This window comes from Phaenicophaeus curvirostris, chromosome 17 (genome assembly GCF_032191515.1).
Source record: "Phaenicophaeus curvirostris isolate KB17595 chromosome 17, BPBGC_Pcur_1.0, whole genome shotgun sequence".
In the NCBI taxonomy this organism is placed as follows: domain Eukaryota; kingdom Metazoa; phylum Chordata; class Aves; order Cuculiformes; family Cuculidae; genus Phaenicophaeus; species Phaenicophaeus curvirostris.
This window is the reverse complement of record NC_091408.1, coordinates 15292315-15319714: the sequence shown is the minus strand read 5'-3', so window position 1 is coordinate 15319714 and position 27400 is coordinate 15292315. Positions and strand designations below refer to the sequence as shown.

The following is a 27400-nucleotide window of genomic DNA, read 5'->3' as shown; positions in this document are numbered from 1 at the left end:
GACTCACCCCCGCCGGCGGCCATGGCGCAGCCCCCCCCGCCCCCCGCACCCGCAGCGCCTTCCGGGGCGGCGCCGCAGCACCGGCCAATCGCCTGTGGCGGAGCACGCAGCGCTGCTCGCCCCCACCCCGCCCCGAGGGGGAGGGTTCGAGCTGAAGAGGGAGATGAGATCCGAGCGAGAAATGCTTCCCCGCCGTGAGGGGGGGGCCGGCCCGGGCTGCCCCGTCCCTGGGGGTGTCCCAGGCCGCGTTGATGGGGCTGGAGCCGCTGGTCCAGCGGGAGGTGTCGCTGCAGCGGGGGGGCGGGGGGTGGCTGGGGGGACTCTGAGCTCCCTTCCAGCCGAACCATCCCGTGACTCTCGGAACGCTGCGCCTGCAGAGACATCTCACTTTATATTTAAGCATGACAATCGTTTTCTGTACATCAGATTCATTTATTTTCACAGAATCATAGAATCACCAGGTTGGAAAGGACCCACTGGATCATCGAGTCCAACCATTCCCATCAATCACTAACCCATGTCCCTCAGCACCTCGTCCACCCGGCCCTTAAACCCCTCCAGGGAAGGGGACTCAACCCCCTCCCTGGGCAGCCTGTTCCAGGGCCCAATGACCCTTTCTGTGAAATATTTTTTCCTGATGTCCATCCTGAACCTCCCCTGGTGGAGCTTGAGGCCATTCCCTCTCATCCTGTCCCCTGTCACTTGGGAGAAGAGCCCAGCTCCCTCCTCTCCACAACCTCCCTCCAGGTAGTTGTAGAGAGCAATGAGGTCTCCCCTCAGCCTCCTCTTCTCCAGGCTAAACACCCCCAGCTCTCTCAGCCGCTCCTCGTAAGACTTGTTCTCTATTTTATGTATCTTAAATATTTATATGAAATATCTACAAAATCAAGGAATATGTATCCATAAGTTTTGCCCAAAAGTACTTAAAATATTGACAAAAAGGGTTCTCTGTACATCAAGATTTTCCAACCAAGCAACTATCCCATATTATAGAAAACCAAGGGTTACTCAAAATCACTGCAAGTAAAGCCAGAAATGCCAATGAGAGGCCTTTAGTGAGACACTGGGAATACGGTTCTCCTTAAAAAAAAAAAAAGAAAAAGAAGTATAAGCATAAAAGGGCTAAATATTAGCTTCAACAACTAAAATATACAGATTATGTATAGCCTGACTAAAATAATGGAGCACCAAGCCAGGAATTAAAATGCTTCATACTTCCAGAACTCCAAACTCCATGTAACTTCAACCCTAATTCAGATCATGAACCCAGGCAGCTGCCTCCATCCATGGAGCTCTTGGAACAGCGTCCAAGTGCTTTGATGCTCTTTGAAACGCCACAATGTCTTCCACAAAACAGAATCTACCACAGTTTTACACAGAGGAAATCGAAAAATTAGCTTTGCAAATATGGCAATTTTTTACTGGAACTCTTGTGAGCTGTCTGAAAAACTGGCAGAGCGAGAAACAAAGTCTCCCTCCACCCTTGAAGGGCAATGACAATGCTGCAACTACAGCAGAGAGTGGGAACAGAACAATATCATAAAGCAACATATTCCCCTTTGCCTTACAAAGCACACCTCCCTCTGAACTCCACAAGGGAGTGAAAAAGAATCTCTCTCTGCCAAACAGAAATTCACAAAATTTCAAGCTTATCCACAAGTACTCCTAGTAATTATTCTTTCCTCTAATTTAACAAAGAAATAAACACATTATCAAGGAAAAAAAATAAACAGACTTTTTGGACCATGCTTTCTAAAAGAGAAATTAAAATTTCCTACTGCAAAGCATTCCTTCAGACTGAACTCCACACATCCTAATTATGTTTCAAAGAAATAATGGCCAGTTGATGGCCTTCCACATTCCTGCTTATTTTTACCTGTGTAAAATGCTGTCAATGGATAAAAAAGTTGTGGCCAGCACACATCATTTCGATTGCAGTCAAATTCTGTATAATTAATCTGAAATCTGAAGAAAAAAACCAAACAGGTTTATTAATTACAGTAGCAGAACACCAGCATAAGTGGAAAAAACAGAGTAAAAAGTTGTCCAGATTACAGGAAAGAAAAAAACACCAAACCTACACCAGGAGCTTCTCGTTACTCTCTCACAACTTCTTTCTGTAATGGAAACAGGAACCTCCCCTCTACTCCTTTTCTGTTATTTTTAGTCAGATGTTTCTTTTCGTGATGAACATTTTCAGACAACAAATAGTTTGGGAGCCTCGCTCCCCACGCCTTATCCGCTCACCTGAGACCAAATGACAGCTTTGTAGGGGTATTTACAGGCCTGCGCATTCTTCACACTCCTGGGGACAACTGCCAGCAACAGAACCGCTAACAAACCTTTGAACCAGGCCATCCTGCTCTGTGTTCCACAAAACCAGGTCAGCTTTTGATCAGTGCTATTCACATCTGCTTAACCTCATGTTGAGTATCAATACTGTTACAAATATTACCTTGTCATTGGAACGGGTGGCTGTGCTGGCACTTGAATAAACTCAACATAAGCAGTGATGGGAAGAAAGCTGGTGCTGTTTTCACAGATCAGTCCGCACTGGAATTGCCATATGACCGTTGAGTAACTGTAAGAATGTGCATAACTATTACTTGAGGGCTGTAAATGGAAATTTAAGAGCCAAAGCATAACCATGAAAGGACAAAATACACGGCATTTAGGAGGCAGTTGATGATCTCTGGATTTTCAACATCATGCTGGGAGAGAACTTGCAAAGTCTGGAAATGAGGTAAGATGGAACAGAACCACATGTATTTGATTAGAATTGGCATGGGAAAAAGAAGTGTTTGCAAAGTGAAAACTCCCTGTTTCAGGAAAGAACAAAGCATTTATCACAGGTCTCGAGAAAAGCTCTACAACGGGGTAAGCCAGAACACAGGAGAACACTCATTTCCACCCCATGACAAGAAATTAAAACATTCTTCCAATCAAATGCCAACGTTTCAGTGAAGTAGAAAGATTACCTACTGTTAATCATTCATATTTTTCTTATTACTTTATTTTCAGAGGGAGAAAAGCAAACCTAGTTGTGATCAAAGGAATTTGGGGTGCAAGTACAAATTAAAAGCTATGTAAGAATAACAAAATAACATTTTTATTTGCAAAATTTAATCTAGATATGTTAGGTAAGCAAGTCTGAAAATGAAACTTGTATTTGTCAGAGATACAACTCTACCTGATCTGCACAGCGAGAATCTCTAGCTGGGGAATCCCTTGTACTGCACCCACATCAGCAAACATGATTCGAATATTCAGGTTTGCAGGAATACCTGGACAAATGCCTTTTAAGTTTCCAGTGCTCATGTTGGTATCAGAGTTAAATGGATCAAGACCTATGGGAGAGAATGGAGTTATTTAAATTGAAAGACTACGGAAAACATTCCATCATTATATTATTGTCATAGTCCAGTGAAATACAGGTAACACAGGAACACAGCAAAAAAATACACATACAGAAAAGGAGTATTTTATCAACAGAGATCAAAAATACCAAGTCATAAACGTACAAGCTGACAGTAAAATACATGTTAGTGCAGCACCCGTGTACATATTGAGTTCTATGCATGTGAGTGCACTGATATGGATGGATGGATCCAGGCAAACAGATCGGTTGCTCTGGACATTTGAAATTACAGTTTTGAGATGCTCTACTCATTGTATGGACAGATGTAGACTACAAACAACACCACAAACCTCACTTACGTATAATTTCCACCCAGTCATTCAGATCACTGTAATTAGAATTGTGCCTCTTTCCAACGTGAGTAGCTTGTATCAATGAATTCAATGTCTCAGTTACGCTTCCTCTGCAAAATAAGAATGTAAGATTACACAAAAAGCAATCTGCACTGCCTGCCAGTCTGGGTTACAATGCTATCATATCCTAAGGTCAGCTTCCTCTGAAAGATGTTAGACCTCAACAAAAAAACCCTTGAACTATTGAGTTATCTGTTGAAGGGAAGAAATGGCAAAGCATTCCACTCCAACATAATCCTCATTTGGACACAGAGAGATCCGAGTGAAACCATTATAATAATTTTCCTTTTAAAGAACGTGAGACTATGAACCAGAGAAAGCTGAAATGCACAGATTTAAAAAGAATGTGACAGGGCTGATAGTAGGCACTTGGAGAGAATCATGTAATAAGCAACCATCGGGATGCAGGGAAAAACAATTCAATGTACACTGCTCACCTTAAAAGGCTGCAGTCTTCATTCATGCCAACTTCTAGAATGCACCCAGAGACTGAATCTAATCCAAATAAAACTGGTGTAGAAGTTGCTGATGTACATAAACCTCTGCCAGCTATGAAATGAAAACATCTTACTTGAACATCTATATCAACCTTTTGATCTCTAGCTTTCAAATTTATGCAAAAATATTAAACATAACAATGCAAAACACCAAGTAGTATAGTACAAAAACCAACAGAAGTCCATTTAACTTAAATTTTCAAAGAAAGGATTAAAAGCTCAGCCAGTGAAGTCTGAATAAAGGGTAGGGAATAGTCTAGAAAAGCAAAATTTGGCAGAGACTCTTAACTCAAATAGGCACCAAAAAAAAAAGGGGACATTTTAACATTAACTACAGTTGAAGTTGCAACCTCACAAGCCAGTACCTGGCTGCCAGATGTTTAGGCTTCCAGAATTATCAGAAGCATTCATATTTGCAACTCTCACTGGTTTTCCAGCTTGATAACCTAAACACAGAAGGGTAAATCATGAACATTTGTATAAGAATCTATAAGCATTAGCACTGTTTTAATAATAAATGTCATCGATCTCAAAGTGGATGAACAGGCATTTCCATTACAGTAGCAATACCCTCACTTTAAATGATCAATAGCTATACAACAAAATCCTAAGAACCAATCACTGCTATTACAATCAGCAGTGCATCAATACAGGAAGGCAGGGCCTAGAACGTAAAGTATTAAAGAGATATACAACATAGTCACTGATAATAATCTGTACAGTACTTTATTTTTTCTTTTCACTTAAAATAAAGTACCAATACCTGGATTCTCAAGCAGTTCTGCTGCATTTGTACTCTTTACACTTAAAAATTTGACTGTGAATCTCTGTGTCAGTATTTCTGGTGAAAGAAAAAAACATGACTTTAGTGTTAAATAAGTAAACTAGCAAACAGTTTGCTCTATGTGGGGCACAAACTTCCATCCTTCATTGGTAATAGAAAATTCAAAACTAATACAAATTAAAGGAAATCAGCCCCATAAATTTTCTTTCCAGAGTCCAGGAGAAATTATTTCTAGGAAGCATTAGTAAATAAGAGATTTTATCACAGAATTTCCATGCTGCAGAAAAAAAACTATTCAAATTCATGATACCTCCATCACATAAACTTCCAAGGAAGACTGTGACGTTTATCCACTCTATGTTCTTGTCTTCACAAATGAACATGTAGTGCTCTGCAAAAGTTACATTTTGACACAAAACCTCAGGGGTAGGAAGGCTTCCTGGCAGAAATGAGGGGAAAAAAAGGCTACAATGAAAAGCCCTGCTAATTAGAAAGCTCTGTTACTGTAGCTGACGAAGAACACATTAAAAGACTCTAGCAAAAGTCTGGAAATTAACAATAATTTTTTTCAGAATTTATTTTGCTCTTTTAAGTCTCATCAGGTCAGTGTGACTGTACAATCTCTCAGCTTATCAATATTTTAACACCAGTGGTGGCAGGTCCTTTTGTAGCTAAACGCCTCCAGAAGAACCCAGGAGTGGACTTCACACCACCAGCCAATGCACCTCTCTGGACTGAGGACCCCCTCTACTTTCATCTCATCCCTCCCAGGGAGTCATTGCTGTCCAGAAAAAACACATTAGCTTGGACTCCATTGGCTCCATTTGTGCTGCACTGCACTCCCGCTGATTGGGAACCACTGCTCCACATCAAATAACTGCTTTGTTGGCTGAAAAAGGCCTTTAAAAGGGCACGACAGCTTACAAAACAGACGCACACACATCTGCTTACAGTCTGCCCATCCCACTTACGTGTTCATCCAGGAGATTTCTTTAAAGCATTCTTTATGTCTTTTTTTTTCTTTTTTTTTTTTTTTGTCTTCTCAAAAACTACTTTTAACATAACTTTCTTGACCAACTCTAAATGAAGTTGGGGTAAATTAAACACTTTCTGTTTGGCAGTAAGCCAGTTTATTTTTTGAGCATTAGATAACATATATATAAGATCCCTCCTAAGAATTGCAGCAGGTAAACATATTAGGCATCAAAATAATCTGGTTTTATATAGCCCATATTAAGTAAAAAACATTTATTAAATGGAAGAGACATACCACTTGCAGTGATGAATTTGCCCATGTCAGTTACAGCTCTATAGATGACATTTTGTTGGATGAAATCTGAGAATAAAAACCAAACACTGCAGTAATTCTGACTACTATGAGACAGATGTACTGTTTCTACATCCAACGTGCAATGTTTTTTGTTATGAAAATGGAGTAGAGAATTATTTAGAAAATTAATTTTGGTAAAGGACCAGCATAGCTAGTTTTCTCTACATCTTACAAAGGTAATATGGGCAAGCAGAAGAAGACAATTATGTAACGTAAAATAAGTTATCTTCATGCTGGTAAACATATTTTCTCAAACTCCAGAAAGACGCTTCATAAGTATATGCTTTTGTGACACAGAAAGTAACTGCTTCTCACTAATTCTAAAATGATGATACTGCACCCTCTTGATGGAAAAGGGCTCTGCAAGAGAATGGGAAGTGAGAGATCATGTTCTCTTGTGTGTAGCCATAACCAGAATAAGTCACCAGAGATAAATAAATGGGAAACAAAGGCCAATTCCACTATTTCTTATATCTGAAATCTTGAGAAATAGTGGTAGAATGTCATCAGAAACAGGGAAAGAACATCCCCAAATGCTGAACTACAGCCACCAGTTAACAAAGGTATTACTTATGGCTGCTGTGTCAACAGCCCTCAGGTTTGGTCTGTTCTAGCAGTGCCGAGAGACAAAACACACATTTCTGTAGAGATTCTGCAGCCTACCTCCAGTACCACTGTTTATCCTCACGTCATGGGGCAATCCTTCCTTGTACAACTCCAGACTAATACGGCATTTGACATCAAAGTTCTGGAGATACGCTACGGGGGCATTCCCAGCACACTGGCCAGCCACGGATTGCTGCAGGTAGTTCAACAGAAATAAGCACATTGGACTGTTTTCTAACCCCTTGCTTTTCATTTTAAGAATATTTGTTAGTGAAATGTTCCAAATATGTATGACAGCCATATGACACTTGGATAACGAAGTAATCTGATGTTATCAAAATACTTCCATGTGCAGCAAAAGAGAGATTAGAATTTAAGAAGCATAGCTTTCAAAACAGTTTTGAGGTACTTCATCCTGATTTGTCATAATACTTACAACCAACAAGTCTCCTCAAAATGCAAAAGGAATTTGAAACAAGTACAACCAGATGACTAAGATTCAAAGGGAAAACCAATCATAGTTCTCAGTAATGCAGGGAGCAAGCCAAAAAATACAGAAATGTGGAAAGCCACTAACTATTAATTGGGATGCAAAGCTTGCTTTTACCTCTTGATATCATGGAACAGATTGAGTTGGAAAGGGCTTTAAGACCATCTAATTCCAACCCCCTGCCATAGGCAGGGACATCTTCCACTAGATCAGGCTGCCCAAGGCCCCATCCATCCTGGCCTTAAACACCTCCAGAGATGGGGCAGCCACAGCCTCCCAGGGCAACCTGGGCACCCTGATTGTGAAGAATTCCCTCCTAACATCCAGTCTAAATCTGCCCCTCTCCAATTTAAAGCCATTCCCTCTTGTCCTATTACTCCATGCCTTTGTAAAAAGTCCCTCCCCAGCTTTCCTAGAGCCCCTTCAGGTACTGGAAGGTCTCTATAAGGTCTCCTCTCAGCCTTATCTTCTCCATGCTGAACAACCCCAACTCTTGTCACCTGGCCTCATATGGGAGGTGCTCCAGCCCTCGCATCATATTTGTAGCCTCCTCTGGACCCATTCCAACAGTTCCATCTCCTTCTTATGTCGAGGATTCCACAACTGGATACAATACTCCATACGAGGATTCCATGAGAGGACTAGAGGGGCAGAATCCCCTCCCTTGACCTGCTGGCCACACTTCTTCTGGTGCAGCCCAGGACACGGTTGGTTTCTGGGCTGCAAGTGCACGTTTCTGGCTCTTATCGAGCTTCTCATTGATCAGCACCCCCAGGTCCTTCTCTGCAGGGCTGTTTTCAATGACATCATCCCACATCCTGTTCTGAAACCTCGGATTGCCCCACCTGGGTATAGGACCTTGCACTTGGCCTTGTTGAACCTCATGAGATTCACGCAGCCCCACTTCTCCAGCCTGTCCAGGTCCCTCTGGATGACCTGCCGTCCTTCCACTGTGGCAACTGCACCACTTGGCTTGGAGTCATCTGCAGACTTGCTGAGGGTGCACTCAATCTCACTGTCTATATCATTGATGAAGATATTAAACAGCACTGTCCCAGTATAGACCCCTAAGGGACACCACTTGTCACAGATCTCCATCCGAGTTTCAAGCCATTGACCACTACTCTCTGAATACAACCATCCAACCAGTTTCTTATCCACCAAACAGCCCACCCATCAAATCCGTATCTCTCCAATTTAGAGAGGATGTTGTGGGAGACTGTCACTGCTTTACAGAAGTCCAGATAGATCACATCCATTGTTTTTCCCATGTCCACCGCTGTGGTTACCCCATCATAGAAAGCCACTAGATTGGTCATACAGGACTTGCCCCTGGTGAAGCCGTGCTGGCTGCCATTAATCACCTCCCCATCACCCATGTGCTTTAGCATAACTTCTAAGAGGATCTGTTCCACGATCTTCCCAGGCACAGAGGTGAGGCTGACACGTCAGCAGTTCCCAGGGTCATCTTTTCTACCCTTTTTAAAAACGAGGACAATGTTACCTTCCTTCCAGGCACCAGAGACTTCTCCTGATTGACTTTTCAAATATCACAGAGAATGGCTGGGGAACCACATGAGCCAATTCCCTCAGGACTCTGGGATGCATCTCATCAGGTCCCGTAAACTTATATATGTTCAGGTTCCTCAAGTGGTCATGAACCTGAGGGAGGGGCTTTACGCCCCTGGTCCCCATTTGTTGTCCACAGACCCAGGAGGGGTGAGGAGAGTGGTTGTCAGTGAACACTGAGGCAAAAAAGTTCTTAAGTACCTTAGCCTTCTCCTCGTCTGTTGATATGAGGTCCCCATTTTCATCTATCAGTGCGGGAACGCTTTCTTTAACCTTCCTTTTCTAATTGACATAATTAAGACATTTCTGTTGTTGGGGATGGGAAGGGTGATCAGGAAGGATGTTTACATTTAACATGAAGTGATTACCTGGGGAATGGTAAAGTAGTCATTTTCTTCTGTCATAATTGGATCTCCCTTTCCATAACCAGTGAAAAGTTTCCCAGGAGAAGCTGGTAAAGGGATCTTAAATGGAAGAAATCTAGGCGTAGAACTGCAAGTGAGTTTAAAAATTAAACAATTCTTTACTTTCTACCTCACACAAAATATTACACATTTCTTTTCATGTCCCATGGCCTCATGCAGTACCAATGACATTTCTTCATTTGCACTTAAAGTTCACATCTTAAAATTCTCCTTTCAAAATAACTTTCATTATAAAAATAGGTTATATCTTCAGTAGTGTTTCTAATGCATGTGATAAGAAAATAAGTTTCTTTAAGACTTACGTAAAGCCATGGTAAAAGTAGCCAAGGAATGGTGTATTGTTAAGAGAAGACTGTACACAAAGGAAGGGAAACCAGTCAGGGGTATATTCCATTGACTGGGAAGAGCACAGCTGATCAAAAGGCGGGTTTACATCCCCACCAAACACTCCAATGAAACATGATCCAGTGAATAATTGCTTCAAGTCTGGTGTACATTCCTGTAAGAGAAAAGAGTGGTCGCTTTTTAGCACAGTAATTGCATTACCACAGGCACTTAAGCCACCCCTACAGGCAGATCAAGGCAATTCTGTGGAGAGAGGTCATATTTACTTCAAGAAATACTGGGAAATCGAGACAATCCCTCTAGTCCCATCTAATCTGAAGCATTTAGTACCTCCTTCTCCCCAAAGACAACAGAAAGAGGTTAGAAACTTTGAAAACATTTAAACAAGAGTTTAATGTGAAATAAGTACCGGGTCACAGCAACAACGAACATCACATGCTCCAGCTGTCAAGTCACAAGGACAGGAGCCCAAGGGCTGAAACACCTGGTTTGGGATGACAGTTGCATTTTCTGTAAAAGCATTTAAAAAAAAAAAAAAATAAGAGAAAAACAGATTAAATGGACTGGGATCCAAATAAAGAGACCATGTGCGCTGCAGTTTATTCTGACTATGCACAAACCTTTTGTTAAACTCCATTAATGATTATTCAGCATCTCTCATTGCTGCCTAAATCTCAATTATTAATTTTTCATAAACAGAGGAGTAGAGCAGCTAAAATGGCATTTCTTCTTTAGCATATCTAAATGCTTACCTGACACATTTCCTGTAAAGGAAGAGTTGGCGTATATTTCAGCTTGGATCAGGAGATGTGCCAACACTACCGAATCCTGGCAAGCTAAAACCTGAAGAGTTTCAACCACGCAGAGAGGTTCTGTGCAGCAGTCAGTGGCATTGGGCAAACACAGCTGCAGGTTTCTAGTCAAGCTTACAGTCATTTCAGAAGTGTTCTGAAAAAAGGCACAATAATGTTTGACAGTTTTGATGGTTTGTATTGAATTATTCTTATTTGTACCACTCATCAGCTTCTGAAAGAGTCTCAGTACCCCTGTGCTTAGTCAGCACTACAATGCAAGGATCATTCCTATGTACGTTTGTTGAGAATGTGATGACAAAAGGTCTGCTACTGAGATATGCAAATACAGCAAGGATAAGAACTGTAATCAGAACTTTTTAAGCACACATAGAGATTAAGTTACCTCAGAAATCACATGTACAATTCTAAAGAAAAGAACAAGTACCAAAAAATGAAGTTCTGTTTTTACAGCCACCTTCAGCTGGAAACTGCAATGCCTTCAGAGTTGATAAAACCCCTAAGAAATTATGTATAACACTGAAGGCAAGTCTAAAAAAATACAGGTGTTTATACAGCTCATGCTGTATAAAAAGAAACCTTTTTGTATTTCTAATAGCTCTTTCCAGCAGATCTGAAGCAGTACCAAACACTGCAGCCAGGCAGGAAGTACAGGCGGTTTCAGAGTAGCAGAGGACAAGGAACCCATGTCAAAGTAGACTCACGGAACTCCAGCAAAGGTACCCACACAAAGGGATGTGTCAAGCAAAAAAAGCTAGGGCAAGACCTTCAGACTGGGTTGTCTGTCAGTGCATTAACATTTTGCTAGTATTTCATTTGCCTTTAATATATGGCAGTTCAATCCTTCTCATTGTGAAGAATCAGTATTTTACATACCATACCAGGTCTTACATCCAGACTCCAATCGCGAGCTCTCTTACTTCCATTGCAATTTGCAAGTTGCAATTTTCCTATATAAAAATAAAGATTTTAAAGTAATCCATTGTCACTGAAAAAAAAGTCAAGAAAATTATAAGTACATTTAAACTGTTATGCTTTCAAGTAGGCACACGCTCAGGCCTGCCTGATGAGGAGTCGACAGAGGACTGAGGGCTTAATCATCAGAAGTCCTTTGGAGTTCCTATTTCAGTAACTATTAAAGCAGTAAACGAAGTGCCTTGCTGTTTCCCTTGTAACTTTGGTGGCAGAAAAAACATTCAGAATTTGAACATTTGTTTACAAGTTATTTGGGAAGCAGGGGGTAGAAGCAAAGCACTCTTACCTGTGTCTTCATCTATAGAACTTAAAGTTATAGAAAAATAAACTCCTGAAGAATTTCCAAGAAAAAACAAATTTACTCTGGACCCAGACATATGGATAAATGAAGGCTGAAAGACTAAAGAAGAGAAAAAAAAGAAGTTCTAACACACTGAAAAAGGCAACATCTGTAAGACAAAAATACCTCACGATGCCCAGTACCAGGCAGTACACACAGTCTCGCTAAATGCTAGAGCAGCAGGCGCACCATGAGTTTCCATACTATGAGTCTACACTGGTCAGGATGCTCAGGAATAATGCAGGAACGAAGACGGGAGGCTGCAGCACTTGCTGGCCCACACAGACACTAGCTGGTCCACGCAATGTGTTTGGCATTACTTGCCAAATTTGGCTCATGGATTTCAATTCCTCGCAGCCGCAATGGGTACCAGGGTGCACCAGTGCCTGCGATCAGCAGTGACAAGCTGCTGCCCTCAGCATGTGGACACTGTTAAGGGCACTGGGCTCTGAACTGCGAGTTCCACAGGAATTCCCTCTAGACTTTCCCAGTGCAGAAAGGCTCAGGACCACCAGCTCCGACTGTCCCATTGATACCGAAAATGCCAGCAAATTAAACTCTCTAAGACTCGTTTTGGCATTTTAGAAAGTGAGCAGCCTTTATCAGGCCTGGGCAACACAAGGGAGCGAGTTCAATCAGTCCTGTGCCGCAAGACAAGAGCTATTACAGAATAGACTTCCCACTTACATGCATGTGTATAAATTTTCCCAGAAATCTTGTGCACACTCTATGACTTTCCAAGGACTCATATTAATGTTATCATGAACTTCACAACAGTCACAACTCTTGCTCATTTGGAGCTTTGGAGCCAGCTCTGCCTGACCTTGTGTTTGAGACAGGGAAAGGCTGCAGAGGGGATTCCGGAAGAATCAGATGTGTATCTGTTGGGCATAGATCAGACTGAACACAAGACGTTTTCATCTCCAAAGAATGCACAGTGCCTGAAAAAACACTGCTTGAAAAAAAACCTGCTGTCAGAGAGGCATTCTGTCTCACTTTCAAAACAGACAATTACTTAGATGAAACTTAACTCTGCTTTGCCTTGTGATGCCATGAAAAGTCAGATTCAATAACCAATGCCAATTTGATTATTAAGTAAGGTATCTTTTAATGCGATGTTGGGCACACAGGGGAAGGCTCCACATAATGTGTGTGCAATTATAGAGGCTGGTTACATGATTTTTCTACTGATTAAATATACATATTTATATAGATTCCAGGAAACAACTTACATATTCATTATTTTTCCTGGAATAGGTGTGCCTATTATAACCAGTTCTCAGAATGTATTTATATAAGTTTCCTCCCCTTGGCGCACACGCTCTGCTTCAGGGGTCTCTGGATGAAGGTCGTAGGTCTCCCTCACAGCTGAACTTTCACCTCCCCTTCTCACACTTGTTCTTAGACTCCTTGGGCTCCTTTCAGGGTTGCATCCAGTCTTAGCTGGTTCTTCTACCTTTATCATTGCGCTTGTCCCTGTTATCTGGCTTAATGAGATACAGTCATATTCTTTATAATTCTTTCTAACTGCAACCTTGCTAAAAGTCCTTACTTAAGCATGAGCATCCAGGCACAGGCAAGCTAAAAGTTATTATTCAAACAAATACTACATTTCAGTTTTAAATCACAAAATCTGTACATAACGTTCACAGAACCACAGAATCATAGAATAGTTTGGGTTGGATGGGACTTTAAAGATCATACAATTCCAACCCCCCTGCCATGGGCAGGGCCACCTCCCACTGGATCCGGCTGCCTGAGGCCCACCCAGCCCCTCCAGGGATGGGGCAGCCGCAGCTTCCCTGGGCAACCCGGGCCAGGGCCTCGCCGCCTTCATATTGAAGAAATTTCTCCTATTATCCAGTCTAAATCTGCTCCTCTCCAACCTAAAGCCATTCCTCCTTGACTTACTACTCCAAATCTTTCTTTGTAAAAGGTCCCTCCCCAGCTTTCCTCTAGCCTCTTTCAGGTACTGGAAGCTGCTCTAAGGTCTCCCCTCAGCCTTCTCTTCTCCAGGCTGCACACCGCCAACTCTCTCAGCCTGTGCTCGTACGGGAGGTGCTCCAGCCCTCTGATCACCCTTGTAGTCTTTTCTGGACCCGTTCCAACAGCTCCATCTCCTTCTTACGTTGTGGATTCCAGGCCGGGACGCGGGGCTCCACGCGGGGTCCCACAAGAGGTGAGCAGAGGGGCAGAATGCCGTCCCTCGCGCCGCTGCCCACGCTCGCGCTGCAGCCCCGGGCTGGTTTCTGGGCTGGGGGGACTCACCGACGCCTCTCAGCGAGCCCCGAGCCCCCCGCGCCCTCCTCCTCACGGCTCTCCCAGCCCCGCCATGCCCCGGCCCCGGCCCGCGGATGCCCCCGGCCCCGGTGAGCCTCACGGGACTCACACACAACCTCCACCCCCCCGCACACACAGACATACGATGCGTGGGCAGCTCCCGCCCGGCCCGCCCGGCCCCGGCCGCCGCCAGCAGCGCCAGCAGCACCGCGCGCGGGACCGCCGCCATGTCGCGGGGCGTCGCCATGGCAACGGGGAGGGGCCTCTGGGTCATGGACAGCGGGGGGAGCAGCAGAGTGGATGTGGTGTTCTTGGACTAAAGCCCTTGGCACAGCTTCTCCCAGCATTCTGCTTAGGAAACTGTCACCTCTGGCCTGGCCAGGCGCACGCTCTCCTGGGTGGAAAACTGGTTGGATGGAGGGGCCAGAGAGTGGTGGGAACTGGAGTTAACTCCAGCTGGAGGCCAGTGACAAGTGGTGTCCCCAGGGCTCAGTGCTGGGTCCAGCCCTGTTCAGTGTCTTTATCAATGACCTGGATGAAGGCATCGAGTGCACCCTTAGCAAGTTTGCGGACGACACTAAGCTGGGTGGAAGCGTGGATCTGCTGGAGGGTCGGGAGGATCCAAAGGGATCTGAACAGGCTGGATCATGGGCTGAGACCAATGGCATGAGGTTTAACAAGGCCAAATGCCGGGTCCTGCACTTGGGCCACAACAACCCTGGGCAGCTCCAGACTAGGAGAAGTCTGTCTAGAAAGCTGCCTGGAGGAGAGGGACCTGGGGGGGTTGGTTGACAGTGACTGAACATGAGCCAGCAGTGGCCCAGGTGGCCAAGAAGGCCAATGGCATCTTGGCTTGGATCAGAAACGGCGTGACCAGCAGGTCCAGGGAGGTTCTTCTCCCTGTGGACTCGGCACTGGTGAGACCGCTCCTCGAATCCTGTGTTCAGTTCTGGGCCCCTCACCACAAGAAGGATGTTGAGGCTCTGGAGCGAGTCCAGAGAAGAGCAATGAAGCTGGTGAGGGGGCTGGAGAACAGGTCTTATGAGGAACAGCTGAGGGAGCTGGGGTTTAGTCTGGAGAAGAGGAGGCTGAGGGGAGACCTCATTGCTCTCTCCAACTCCCTGAAAGGAGGTTGTGGAGAGGAGGGAGCTGGGCTCTTCTCCCAAGGAACAGGGGACAGGACAAGGGGCGATGGCCTCAAGCTGCACCAGGGGACGTTCAGACTGGACATCAGGAAAAATTTCTTCAACAGAAAGGGTTCTCAGACTCTGGCAGAGGCTGCCCAGGGAGGTGATTGAGTCACCATCCCTGGAGGTATTTACACGGGTGGATGAGGTGCTCAGGGGCATGGTTTAGTGGTTGATAGGAATGGTTGGCCTCAATGATCCTGGAGGTCTTTTCCAACCTTGTGATCCTGTGAGAGGAGGAGGGGAATGGTTTTAAGCTGAAAAAGGGGAGATTGAGATGAGATCTTAGGAAGAAATGTTTTCCTGTGAGGATGGGGAGGCCCTGGCCCAGGCTGCCACATCCCTGGAGGTGTTCAAGGCCACGTTGGATGGGGCTTGGAGCAACTGGATCCAGTGGGAGGTGTCCCTGCCCAGGGCAAGGGGTGCAACTGGATGGGCTTTGAGGGCCTTTCCTACCCAAACCATTCTAGGATTCTATGAAGCACAAAGACATGGTATAAATTCCTGGAAAAACAACTGCCTTCTTCAATGTGGGAAACAAGTTCTCTCTGTATTCCTTTCAGGAGAACATCACTTACTAGCAACGGGTAAAACCCCCACATTACACAGCCTTTAAAAGCTGTGAGAGATTTGTTTGTTTGTTTCAAGCAAAGCCCTGTTCAGAAGCAGGCAGCATGCCTACTCCAAACCCCTTCCCTCTCAAAATGCCAGGCATAAGGCCACACGCTACAAAGGAAAGTCTGCCTGCTGTCATATTGGTGTGAATGTTGGGGTTGCCCTTGGCAGGGAGAGGAGTTGGACTCGATGATCCTTGTCAGTCCCTTCCAACTCTACATACGATGATATTACATAAATTACACTTTTTTGGTTTCTGCTTTCAAAAACAGACTTAGAGACTAACCAGCTGTTTTGCATTTACTGAAGTTATGTTAAACAAAGGGGACCCTTTTATTCACAAATGAAGAGAATCCAAATGAGAAAGAAATACCACAATGACAGAACAGTCAAAAGAATATGAATGTACACACAAGTGAACTGGCAGGGGAGTTGGCATCTTAAGAAAAAGGTGAGTTCTAAGGCATCTTGAAAATGTGGCCTCATTTACTTTAAAACTGATAGTGTTTCAGTCCAAAAATTCCTAGCAAAAGCTGGTAAGAAGTTGAAGTCCCTGAATAACAGAGTGCTACAATTCTGATCCTACACACCAGAAATGGTCATTCTTATCTTTACGCCAACATACAAATGAATCAGAGATTTCTTGTCCTTAAAAATAACTTGGGGGAGTGAAGCTCTGCAGTGGCCAGATACCTTCAGCTTCACAGGGTTTGCCTCCTGACAGGCTGCAGCTTCTGGTTCCTCACACAATTATGAATTAATATTTAAACCAACACCGGCTACGTGGTAATACAGTGGTTTGTTATTTACAGGGCTCTGTAGAAGACATACAATTTAAATACTTATCCCTTAAGAAACAAGTAGTAACACTCCATGCAATTCTCTTTCAAATCCAATAAAAAATGCCACTGATTTCTCAAGTATGTTCCATTTCATGGAATTACTGGAGGAGGTTATGAGGTATTTACGTAATGTTGTCAGACAGCTAACTTTAATTTCTTCTTCTTAGCCTTCATGACAGGTGGCAACGATATTTTGAAAGCAGTCCTGAAACAGCATAAAAAAGGAACTGTCAGATACACTGATCATATTTCCGCACCCAGTCTTGAAACAAGAAGAAACAACACTTACTCGCATGTACTACAGATAGGACTGAAGTTGCAGAATACTGGAAAATAAAAGAATCAACTTTCACTAAAATAGTTCATTTGAAGGTAAGAAATCATACTCTTAAATATCTATAGACTTACTTGACAGGCACACAGAGCACACATAACCAATTTCAATGAGATTTCGATGGCAGAAGCATGCAGCTCTGTAGTCAACATGAACAGGAGGTGGAAGGACAAGCTGGGATCTTTGTTCTTGATCGGGGAGAAATACCCACTGCATGAATAAACAAAAAAAAATTCTGCAAACTGGAATAGTTCTGCTGCATTAATTCATCAATGAAGTCAGTAAGATTTCATATCTGACGTGAAAAACACTGAAGTGTTTCTCAAGTGACTTACCAACAGATACTGTAGAAGGGATGGCATGTGGGGTACTTTCAAATATATGCCACCCGTAATGTCACAAGCCTGGAAAGCAAAGAGCACGATCAGATTGTTACATTTTATGAGGTTAACAGGATATTTAAAATATCCAGATACTGCTCGAGGCCTGCATGTTGGAACTGTCAGATCCACTGAACATATCTCCACACCCACTCTTGAAATAAAGGCAAGGAGAGAGCTTAAGAACATGTCAAGCTATATATTATCAAATACCTATGAATAAATGTAAACAGCAAGTAAGAATAGGACATCTGTACCTGCTGTAGAAGACCTGAGTCAGAATCCAAAACACAGGCATCAATCAAAATACTCTGCAAGAAAGAGTAAATAAAACAAATGAAAATTTTGTTATCTTTGCACATTAATGGAAGGTAATATACATCAAACTGAAACGACAGTTTTACCTGTTTCTGTGCTGCAAAGATCACATTCATGAAATTCATATATTGCAATGCACTGTCTTCTGCAGCTTTTATGACCTAAATAAAGCAATTCAACCTTGTTAACCTACATAAAATCACTGGACTTCAAGACTAAAAGAAAACTGACAGCAGAAGTTCTTACCAAAATCCTTGATTTCATTTCTTGATTGGCTAAGTATTGAAAAGAAAAATAAATGCATGAGTACATTCTTTCTGTCACCTGTAGTCTGTCCTTATAATTCTGTGGCATCTAACAGCTGTTAGATAACGAATGTTCAAGTTGTCAAGTATCTAACGTCTCAATTAAAATATGTATATGAAACTGGTTTACAGTTCCAGTGGCACAGAGAGTAGCAGAAACATTTGACAAGTATCTGTAAACTAATCTAGACTTGTTATGAAAGCAGATCCATTTCAGTTAGATGTTTAATAGGAAAGAAATGTTCCAAGTTATTCATTACCAACTCACCACTTTAAGAACATATCTCAAGTTATGTGGTATTTCTAATTGACTGAAGTGATCTGAAACGTACAGCTGATTCTAGTCCAATATGCTCCTTGCAGAACTATTTGCACAAATAGGGCTACTCCTGATTACAGAAGTCACAAGAGGAAGACCAAAATCAAGTAAGGTATTCAACTATCATCACAGCTCTGCAGGAGCTTTGGAAGAGGATTTGTGCATTTTGTGACTTATAAAAAATTCCTCTCAACTTCCAGTTGTTCCAAAGAGATTCCAGTTACAGTTTTACTCATTTTACTTGCATGCAACAGAAAATCAGAATAAGAATGTGGACTAATGATCAAGTCCTGCACTTCTAATTGTCACCCAGACCTAGTTTAAACTGGGGAACTTCAAATGTTTGGGACAAACCTGGCCACACCTATTACTCCAGTTTGAGTCAAACATATGTATATTTATTTGTAGGCACATATGCATTTATATCAGTTGTTCTGATTCTAGTATTTATGTAAGTACTCAGGAGAAGAGGCCTTACCTTTTAACTCTTTGCTCATCTTGTTAATAACTACATTAGCAGACATTAAGGAATCTACATTCTGTACTTCAGAATAAGTCCAGTATCCATACCACATATTCACCACCTTCGCCAACATGCATTCTAATAAGCAGGACCCACAGTTATTATAAAAAAACATTTCAGGTTTTAGTATTATTACAGAACAGGAATAGTAAAACCCATATTAAAACATGATTATTATAATAAACAGTCAAAAATAAAGGCTTTGAAGAGTCCATGATCAAAAGGATACAACAAAGTGCTTTAGCAAGTGATCCTGCTAACAAAGTTTCTGTTTGCTGACCCTTCATGTCAGCTGCAATACAAGAGAAAGTTGAAAAAGTTACTTTCATACATAAAAACAGTTGCTGAACTGACCCTATCAAATATTACAACTTTTATCTTTGGCAAATATTATTAACACAGAGGCCTGAAGTGTCAGGCATAATAAACCATCTACCAGCGAGTCCAGAGAAGAGCAACGAAGCTGGTGAACGGGCTGGAGAACAGGCCTTATGAGGAACGGCTGAGAGAGCTGGGGGTGTTTAGCCTGGAGAAGAGGAGGCTGAGGGGAGACCTCATTGCTCTCTACAACTCCCTGAAAGGAGGTTGTGGAGAGGAGGGAGCTGGGCTCTTCTCCCAAGTGACAGGGGACAGGACAAGGGGCGATGGCCTCAAGCTCCGCCAGGGAAAGTTTAGGCTGGACATTAGGAAAAAATTTTTCACAGAAAGGGTCATTGGGCACTGGAACAGGCTGCCCAGGGAGGGGGTTGAGTCACATTCCCTGAAGGGGTTTAAGGGATGGGTGGATGATGTGCTAAGGGGCATGGTTTAGCGTTTGATAGGAATGGTTGGACTCGATGATCCAGTGGGTCTCTTCCAACCTGGTTATTCTATGATTCTATATTAGAGTTCACGTGATCAAAATGTGATTTCAATGACTGATGAGAAGCTTGAGGTGTCCCTGCCCATGGCAAGGGTTTGGAAATAGATGACCTTTAAGGTCCCTTCCAACCCAAACCATTCTATGAGTCTATGAAAATAAAGGAAATTCCTACAATTCCTTGAAAGTCCAAGTGTTTTGCAATTCTACATATTAAGCCGAGAATTTCCTTTTCCTTACTTTTTGTCATGAGGTCTTTAATCTCTTCTGCAATCGCATCGTTTATTGCCGTTAACAACTCATATTTTCCATCCTTGCTGCCAGAGCAATTAGATTCCACAGAACTACTGCCATCTCCAAAGATATCTGCAAAAGCCCAATGCTTCCCAGGGTATAAGAAACGGCTGAAACAGAGAAAAAACAAAGTATTCATGTTTTGTCCTTAACATTACAAGAAAAAATGCAATAAACTAACCAGCTGTGGACAGCAATACTTGAAATATAGTTTCAAATAATTTTAATACTTTATACATTAAAGAGACTACACAAGGCAGGCAACCTTCAAACTCGAAATGGAGTAGAACCCACATTCACCTCCTTCCTTTCAAGACACCTCTTAAGAGAATTTGCAAACAGATACCATGCCTGCACTTAGTGGCTGATCCTGAGGCTCACGAATAGCTGGAAACATCCACTAAACAGGAAACTTCAGGCACTTCCATTGTCCTGCTTGCCACACCACTACCATCCTCTCTCTCCATACAGATTTAAGTAAAATTCTGTTTAAATCTCCTTTCTGTCCTATTTAAATCTCCTTTCTGTCCTATAAGCCTCTGTTGCTTTGTGTAAGGCATTAAGCTGATTATTTCTTTCCTATGCAGTTTGCTTAGTGTAAGGCTTTAAGTTGATTATTTCTTTCCTATGCAGTTTTAGTTAATTTATGGTTTTAATGACAATGATATGTTAAGCATTTTAAAGGTCATTTCAATCATATACTTCAGTCCAACAAGAACATAAGAGACAGATAGAGGAAAGTATGCTTTAAACCTTTATACTGTTAAGAGGCAACCACACCTTTCTTGCGTGTGACTCGCTATTACAGCAAGTCTGTTGGTGCGACTCATAAATAAGTGCGAATTTCCCAGTACCATCACTGCATCAATGCATTTTGACAGGGTAAACTGTAGGAAAAAAAAAAAAGAAGAAGAAAGTAGATATACTACAATAACATCCACAGTTAAGTAATTTTAAATCAGCCTCTCAAATAACTGTCGCTAAGAGATATTGAATTTGAAGACAGGAAGGGGTTCTTTCCGTAAGAGGAAGTGATTAGGAAAAAAAGCTTTGACAAAGAGACAATATCATAGAATCCTACAATGGTTTGGGTCAGAGAGGACCCCAAAGCCCATCCAGTTCCACCCGCTGCCATGGGCAGGGACACCTCCCACTGGATCAGGCTGCTCCAAGCCCCATCCAGCCTGGCCTGGGACACCTCCAGGGATGGGGCAGCCACCACTGCCCTGGGCAACCTGGGCTGGGGCCTCCCTGCCCTCACAGGAAAAAATTTCTTCCTAACATCTCATATCAATCTCCCATCTTTCAGGTTAAAACCCTTCCCCCTCGTCCTATCCCTGCACTCCCTGATCAAGAGCCCCACCTCAGCTTTCCTGGAGCCCCTTTCAGGACTGGAAGCTGCTCTAAAGTCTGCCCGGAGCCTTCTCTTCTCCAGGCTGAACAACCCCAACTCTCTCATCCTGTCTTCATACAGGAGGTGCTCCAGCCCTCACATCATCTCCGTGGCCTCCTCTGGCCTCGCTCCAACAGCTCCATGTCCTCCCTGTGCAGAGGCCTCTGGAACTGAACACAGGACTGGGGGGTCTCACGAGAGTGGAGGGGCAGAATCCCCTCCCTCACCCTGCTGGCCACACTTCTTTGGATGCGGGGCCATGGCCAGCTTCGTGGGCTGCAGATGCACTCTGCTGGCTCATATTGAGCTTCTCATCCACCAGCACCCCCAGGTCCTTCTCTTCAGAGCTACTCAGGAGTGACCATCCCTAGAGGTGTTCAAAAACACATAGATGTGGCACTTTGGGACGTGGTTTACTAGGTACATTGGTGTCATGTTGATGGTTGAACTTGGTGATCCAAGGGCTTTTCCACCCTTAATGATTCTATAATTGTCCTCCCAAACCATTTCTGCCCAGCCTGGTTTTGCGTGATACCAGTTGCACAGACTGATCCCGTTTGTGGGCTACTTATTAACATTAACAAAACCCAAACTTATTTTCCTCAGAAATCGCCACCAGCAGCACCAGCACCCAGTACCTCGGCTTCTCCCAGCACCCTCTTCCCCCACCAGATCGGGTTGGTGTCAATGATGATGACCAGCAGGCTAAGCTCGTCCTCTGAAAAGGTGACAACGCAGAGACATCACCCTGAGCCCGGGAGAGGGGAGGCCTGGGGCGGGGAGATGGGATGGGGGGGGATGGGACAGGGGCTGAAGGGACAGGGGAGATGGGACGGGGGGGATGGCACAGGGGGGATGGGACGGGGGGATGGGACAGGGGGGTATGGCACAGGGGAGGTGGGATGGGGGAGATGGCACGGGGGGGGACAGGACATGGGGGACGGGACAGGAGGGATGGCACAGGGGGAATGATGGCACGAGGAGGGGTGATAGCAGGGGGTGTCCCGGGGGTGCCGGCCCCCAGCCCCTCACCCGCGCTCATGGCGCCGCCCGCGGCCCCGTCGCTCGCCAGTGACGCGGCGCCGGCTCCGCCTCCTCCGGGGCGGCGGGAGCGGCCATGGGCGCGGCGGGTGCGGAGCGGGCCGGGGGCCGGGGCCGGGGGCGCGGGGCGGGTACTGACGCCGCGTTGCTTTGCAGATCTCATCGAGACCTTCCGAGCGCAGCTCAGGGATGACCCCGACCTCTCCTCGGCCGTGGCCGCCATCCGCGCGCTGCTCGACTTCCTCAAGCAGGACCGAGGTGGGCGCACGGGCCCCCCGGGTCCCCCCATCCGTCCCCCCATCCGTCCTAGGGTCCCCTGTTCGCTCCCAGGTGCCCCCCTGACCCTGGGTCCCGCCCTCTGTCCCCGGCCCCCCGCTCCGTCCCAGGGTCCCTTCTCCATCCCAAATTCCTCCTCCTCCATCCCAGGTTCCTCTGCCCCCCGACCCTGGGTCCCGGCCACCCTCTCCATCCCTGGGTCCCGCCCTCTGTCCCCGGCCCCCCACCCCGCCCCAGGGTCCCTCCTCGATCCCGGGGTCCCCTCCATCCCAGGTTCCTCTGCCCCCCGACCCTGGGTCCCAGTCCCGTCTCCACCCCGGGTCTTCCTGCAGCGAGGCCCTGACCGTGCCCTCACCTCTGCCCAGGGGAGACCATCCAGGGCCTGCGGAGCAGCCTGCTGGCCGCCATCGACACGCTGTCACGGGTGGACTCCTCGGTGGCCGTCTCCTCCGCCGGGGAGCTCTTCCTACGCTTCATCAGCCTCACCTCCCTGGAGTACTCGGTAAGGGCAGCCCCGCACTCCCTGCCTGCTGGGGACCGGCCGAACGCTCAGCCCACACAGCCACCTTTTCCAGGACTACTCCAAGTGCAAAGAAATCATGATCGAGCGTGGGGAGATCTTCCTGAGGAAAGTCTCCCTCTCGAGGAACAAAATCGCCAAGCTGTGTCATCCTTTCATCAGAGATGGTGCCGTAAGTAGGCCGAGGCCAGGCCGCTGTCATTCTGATGCTCTGCTGCTGGCAGAGGGGAAACACAGAAAGGGGAGGGGAGCAAAGTTTACTGACATTCACAACAACCTTCTCTGGTGGTAGCTTCTGCAGGTAGATAGATGCAACATTGCCCTTCAGTTTATTGCATTAAGATTCATCTCCTGCCCTGACTTCCATTGCTGTGCAATCCAGCTTTAACTTGTGGTCTGCTTCTGAGATTTGCTGAAGAGTCACAGCTCCAAGCTTCTACTTAAAGTACAAGATTGTCACCCCTTGGCCCCACTGGTGTGGCCACGTGAAGCCCAGCTCAGACGGGGATTTGCTATCCCATGTCTGTAGAGCACAAGTGACACGCTGTTTATGTAACACTGACTGACACCTGTGGGGAGTAGAAGCCATGACACCACTGACAGAAGTAAAGACTTCCCAGAGCTCAGCAAAAAGTAACATGGGATTTTTTTTTTGGCAGCGAATATTGACACACGCCTACTCAAGAGTGGTCCTGCGAGTCTTAGAAGCAGCTGTGGAGGCAAAGAAGCGATTCAGCGTTTATGTTACTGAATCACAGCCAGATCAAGCTGGGCAAGTACTTATTAAGTTCTGTTTTAGTGTGGTTAACAAGGTAAGTCACAGCTAGCATCAAGTCTGTCATGCCTTAAGAAAAGCTGCTAGGCTTGTTTGCAGCATTGCAAATGTCACCCTTGCTAACAGTACCGCGTTACTCTAAACAAGTGGGAAAAAAACAATATTGGCAAGTAATTTCCAATACTAAATATTCTAATTACAGTGGTACCGAGGCTTTCCTCGAAAGTTTACAAACTTTCAGTCAGTGCCAGGCAACCTACATTTCCCTTGAGATAGGAGACAACTGATTTCTAGTTCTTTGCCTCAAAAGTGAGCTAACCATCAGTACTGTCTGAAGCGCAGCAAAGTGAAACATTCGGCTAACAATCTTGTTTGAAGGTGCCAAATAAATTATATTACTGATAGCAAGAGAGCAAGCTTTCCCTCTTCAGAGCGTGCACTGTTGTGTAAGTGAAGCAGTAAATCCTGCGCTAGATAACAGATGTCGCTAACACATCTCACTAGAACCAAGGACGTTTGGTCAAGTGGAGTACATACAATTTTCCAGCTTCACAGAAGTAACTTCTAGTAATGCTCCCCATGCTTTACCACTTGTTTCTTACACCCTGTTGGGGGAAAAGCTGGAGCAGTGTAGATAACCTGTCATCTCAGTAATATTTCACAGACTTGTCTTTCTCTAATTCTGACTGCTAAACCAAACTGACCTGGCTTTTCTTGGGTTTATTGTAATCTGTTTTTTTCCATTTCTACACAAGAACTTATTTTCTGTTAGAGGGTACATCATGAACCAAAACTGCAAGTAAGGCAAACATGGTCAGTCATGGGTCTCATTCTGTTTCCAGCATTGTCTTTCAAGCTCAAAATGGTTTTTTAATAGGCAAAAAATGGCAAAAGCCCTGAGGAACCTCAACATTCCTGTGACTGTGATTCTGGATGCTGCAGTTGGGTAAGTTTAATCCTTAAAGCTTGATATCATTCATCACAGTTTTGTTAGTGTTGTATGTAAGTTTCCTAGAAGCTTATTCAAACTACAGAGGTTATTACTTAGTTCATTGCAGTCACCAAACAAGCTAAACAAGTTATACCTTTAGGTGTGCAATTAGGAGAATACGCCTGCTACAAAACAAATATTTGATATTTGCATATTAGAATGAAAAATGGAGTCAGACCTCAGCGTAGAACTTGGGGATATGTGGAAAAAAACCAACCCCAAGCCTGAGGTGCTATACAAAAAGGCTAAATATTTTTCTGATTTGCATATATGTTATCTTTTGGGGGTTTCTGAAGCTATTTGCTAAATTACCTCTGCCTCGTAAAAGTCCAAAACATGAGAAAAGAAAGAACAGTAACAAATCCAAATCTCAGTTCTTGTTCAAGTGCAAAATGCACAAGATGCTGCCTCCAAGAGAATATGTACCAGTCTGTGTCCCCAGGCACCCCTATCTAGGAAAGAGCAGCTCAACCGGACGAGTCCACAAGTTTTGTTGAACAACTTAAGTCTATTCAAATCACTTAGATCTAAAAAGAAAACCATCAACTGTATTTTGGATTAACAAAACACATTGGAGGGATGTAAAGAAAGGGAGATGAGAAGCACCGTGTGTGTTTGGCCAAGGTTATCACAATGCAGTTACGCTTCACTGTGCAGGCACCTGCATCCTGCAACCGAGTAACATTCCGAGTCAGATGTCAACTTCCTCCAGCATTTACACAAAAATGCCAAGGTCAGGTATGGCTGAAAGAGATACGGTTACTTAATGTTCTTGCCAAGGAAGCAGATGGAAGCTCACTCCAAGCATGTGTAACAGGACGTGAACTTACATAGGTACACAAAACTAGTTCAGAAAAATGAAAGACTTGAGTCACTAATTTCTGTTCTGCAAGTCACTTGTCATATTACCCAGTAAGACTTGGATTTCTTTCCCCCTTTGAACAGCTACATTATGGAGAAAGTGGACCTGGTGTTAGTTGGTGCTGAAGGTGTAGTGGAAAGCGGAGGCATTATTAACAAGGTAACGGGCAGTGAATTCATTACATCATTCTGTAAACTCTAGACGTTAGAAGTTTGGCTTCTTTGAGGAATTCAAGGCTTTCTGAAAAAATCTTTCCGTTTGGATGTTATCCAGTAAATGTCTATTTATTGTTGGAAACAGGGCAATATTATGGCTCACTAGCACTTAGTCTGCTTGTTGTTTTCCGTCTGTCTCCACAGATTGGCACTAATCAAATTGCTGTGTGCGCCAAAGCTCAGAATAAGCCATTTTATGTGGTAGCAGAAAGTTTCAAGTTTGTAAGACTTTTTCCTCTAAATCAGCAGGACGTACCAGATAAGTTTAAGGTAAGAGTAATTCAGATTATTTCTTAGCCAGCTAAGACGCATGCTTACATGTCTATGAATAATTTCGTCTAAGCACGTCTTCATTTATCTGGACCTCTCTGCTGTAGCTCTCTTTAACATGGAGCAACTTCACACCAGGTACAGTCACATGTCCAACAGCCATAATTTGTTGTAATACAAACAGCTAGTTCATTTAGGCCACAAACACAGCTGAGGGCAAGAAACAGTTTAATAAATACACCCTGGAACTAGAGGTTGTACTTCATACAGAAGGTAAAACAGCTGAGACCAAGGCAGCACCAGCCTCTTTTTAAAGCAGTTGGCTTCCTTCAGTTTTACCACAAACATCTGCTTGTGACTACAGTCCTGCTCTTGCCTGCAAGAGGTTTAACTTGCAGCTGTGTAGTAACGGTCTCCATTTCTTTCTAGTACAAAGCAGACACTCTCAAAACAAGTCAGAATCTGACAGAGGAGCATCCCTGGATCGACTACACGTCACCATCACTAATTACACTACTTTTTACAGACCTCGGTGTGTTAACTCCATCAGCTGTCAGTGATGAACTTATTAAACTCTATCTGTAACAGAGGACTCTGTGTACAGGATGCATCATCTTCTGAAGTGACTATCACAGTTGTGTAAACTTGGAAGATTATAGGGGTTATGTGGACACAGTAAGGATTAATTTAATTATCAGCCACCTACAGTTTTTAAAACAAAACTTTACATGTCGGTGGACCACTGTTAAAAAAATTGCAGAAGTTACTGCACCTTCTGAAGACCTAAAATAAATTATTTTAAAAGATGCGTGGTGTATTTTGATATTGTAAAATAAAATACCTTGCAGTGTATTCAG

The 27400-nt window shown here is 44.2% G+C and overlaps 3 protein-coding genes across 3 annotated transcripts; 1 reads left to right on the top strand and 2 right to left on the bottom strand.

Annotated features, from left to right (window-relative positions):
• Positions 1 to 420: 420 nt before the first annotated feature.
• On the bottom strand, positions 421 to 12780 carry TCTN2 (tectonic family member 2). Its single transcript, XM_069871234.1, has 18 exons — positions 12768 to 12780; positions 11891 to 12004; positions 11506 to 11579; positions 10570 to 10765; positions 10227 to 10327; positions 9775 to 9971; positions 9416 to 9539; positions 7046 to 7181; positions 6323 to 6388; positions 5363 to 5491; positions 5032 to 5109; positions 4634 to 4714; positions 4209 to 4320; positions 3718 to 3821; positions 3191 to 3347; positions 2456 to 2581; positions 1877 to 1965; positions 421 to 1080 (listed from the first exon to the last, which is right to left on the bottom strand). Exons 2-18 carry the CDS (start codon positions 11979 to 11981, stop codon positions 956 to 958), a joined length of 1986 nt encoding a protein of 661 aa, XP_069727335.1. The 5' UTR covers positions 11982 to 12004; positions 12768 to 12780; the 3' UTR covers positions 421 to 955.
• A 3533-nt stretch (positions 12781 to 16313) lies between these two features.
• GTF2H3 (general transcription factor IIH subunit 3) lies at positions 16314 to 22704 on the bottom strand. Its single transcript, XM_069871186.1, has 13 exons — positions 22626 to 22704; positions 22232 to 22311; positions 20981 to 21087; positions 20147 to 20310; positions 19277 to 19339; positions 19003 to 19032; positions 18147 to 18175; positions 17987 to 18061; positions 17840 to 17893; positions 17538 to 17606; positions 17277 to 17412; positions 17158 to 17194; positions 16314 to 17073 (listed from the first exon to the last, which is right to left on the bottom strand). The coding sequence occupies exons 1-13, from the start codon at positions 22633 to 22635 to the stop codon at positions 17004 to 17006; spliced, it is 924 nt and encodes a 307-aa protein (XP_069727287.1). The 5' UTR covers positions 22636 to 22704; the 3' UTR covers positions 16314 to 17003.
• Positions 22702 to 27349, top strand: EIF2B1 (eukaryotic translation initiation factor 2B subunit alpha). Its single transcript, XM_069871187.1, has 9 exons — positions 22702 to 22723; positions 22791 to 22892; positions 23276 to 23412; positions 23486 to 23602; positions 24090 to 24202; positions 25083 to 25151; positions 26142 to 26217; positions 26418 to 26543; positions 26973 to 27349. Exons 1-9 carry the CDS (start codon positions 22711 to 22713, stop codon positions 27126 to 27128), a joined length of 909 nt encoding a protein of 302 aa, XP_069727288.1. The 5' UTR covers positions 22702 to 22710; the 3' UTR covers positions 27129 to 27349.
• The last annotated feature ends 51 nt before the right edge of the window (positions 27350 to 27400 follow it).

Bases quoted from the DNA above. Each gene is read 5' to 3' on its own strand.
- EIF2B1 (XM_069871187.1), top strand. The intron at 22,893-23,275 runs GTGGGCGCACGG...ACCTCTGCCCAG, and splicing joins CTTCCTCAAGCAGGACCGAG to GGGAGACCATCCAGGGCCTG. The intron at 23,413-23,485 runs GTAAGGGCAGCC...CACCTTTTCCAG, and splicing joins TCACCTCCCTGGAGTACTCG to GACTACTCCAAGTGCAAAGA.
- TCTN2 (XM_069871234.1), bottom strand. From the start codon at position 11,981: ATGTCTGGGTCCAGAGTAAATTTGTTTTTTCTTGGAAATTCTTCAGGA. The intron at 4,715-5,031 runs GTATTGGTACTT...TTCTGTGTTTAG, and splicing joins AGAACTGCTTGAGAATCCAG to GTTATCAAGCTGGAAAACCA. The intron at 1,081-1,876 runs GTAAAAATAAGC...TTTTTTTTTAAG, and splicing joins ATTGACAGCATTTTACACAG to GAGAACCGTATTCCCAGTGT.
- GTF2H3 (XM_069871186.1), bottom strand. The intron at 21,088-22,231 runs GTACTGGGTGCT...TTTTTCCTACAG, and splicing joins GGGTGCTGGGAGAAGCCGAG to TTTACCCTGTCAAAATGCAT. The intron at 17,413-17,537 runs GTAAGTCACTTG...TTATTCATGCAG, and splicing joins CCCTTCTACAGTATCTGTTG to TGGGTATTTCTCCCCGATCA.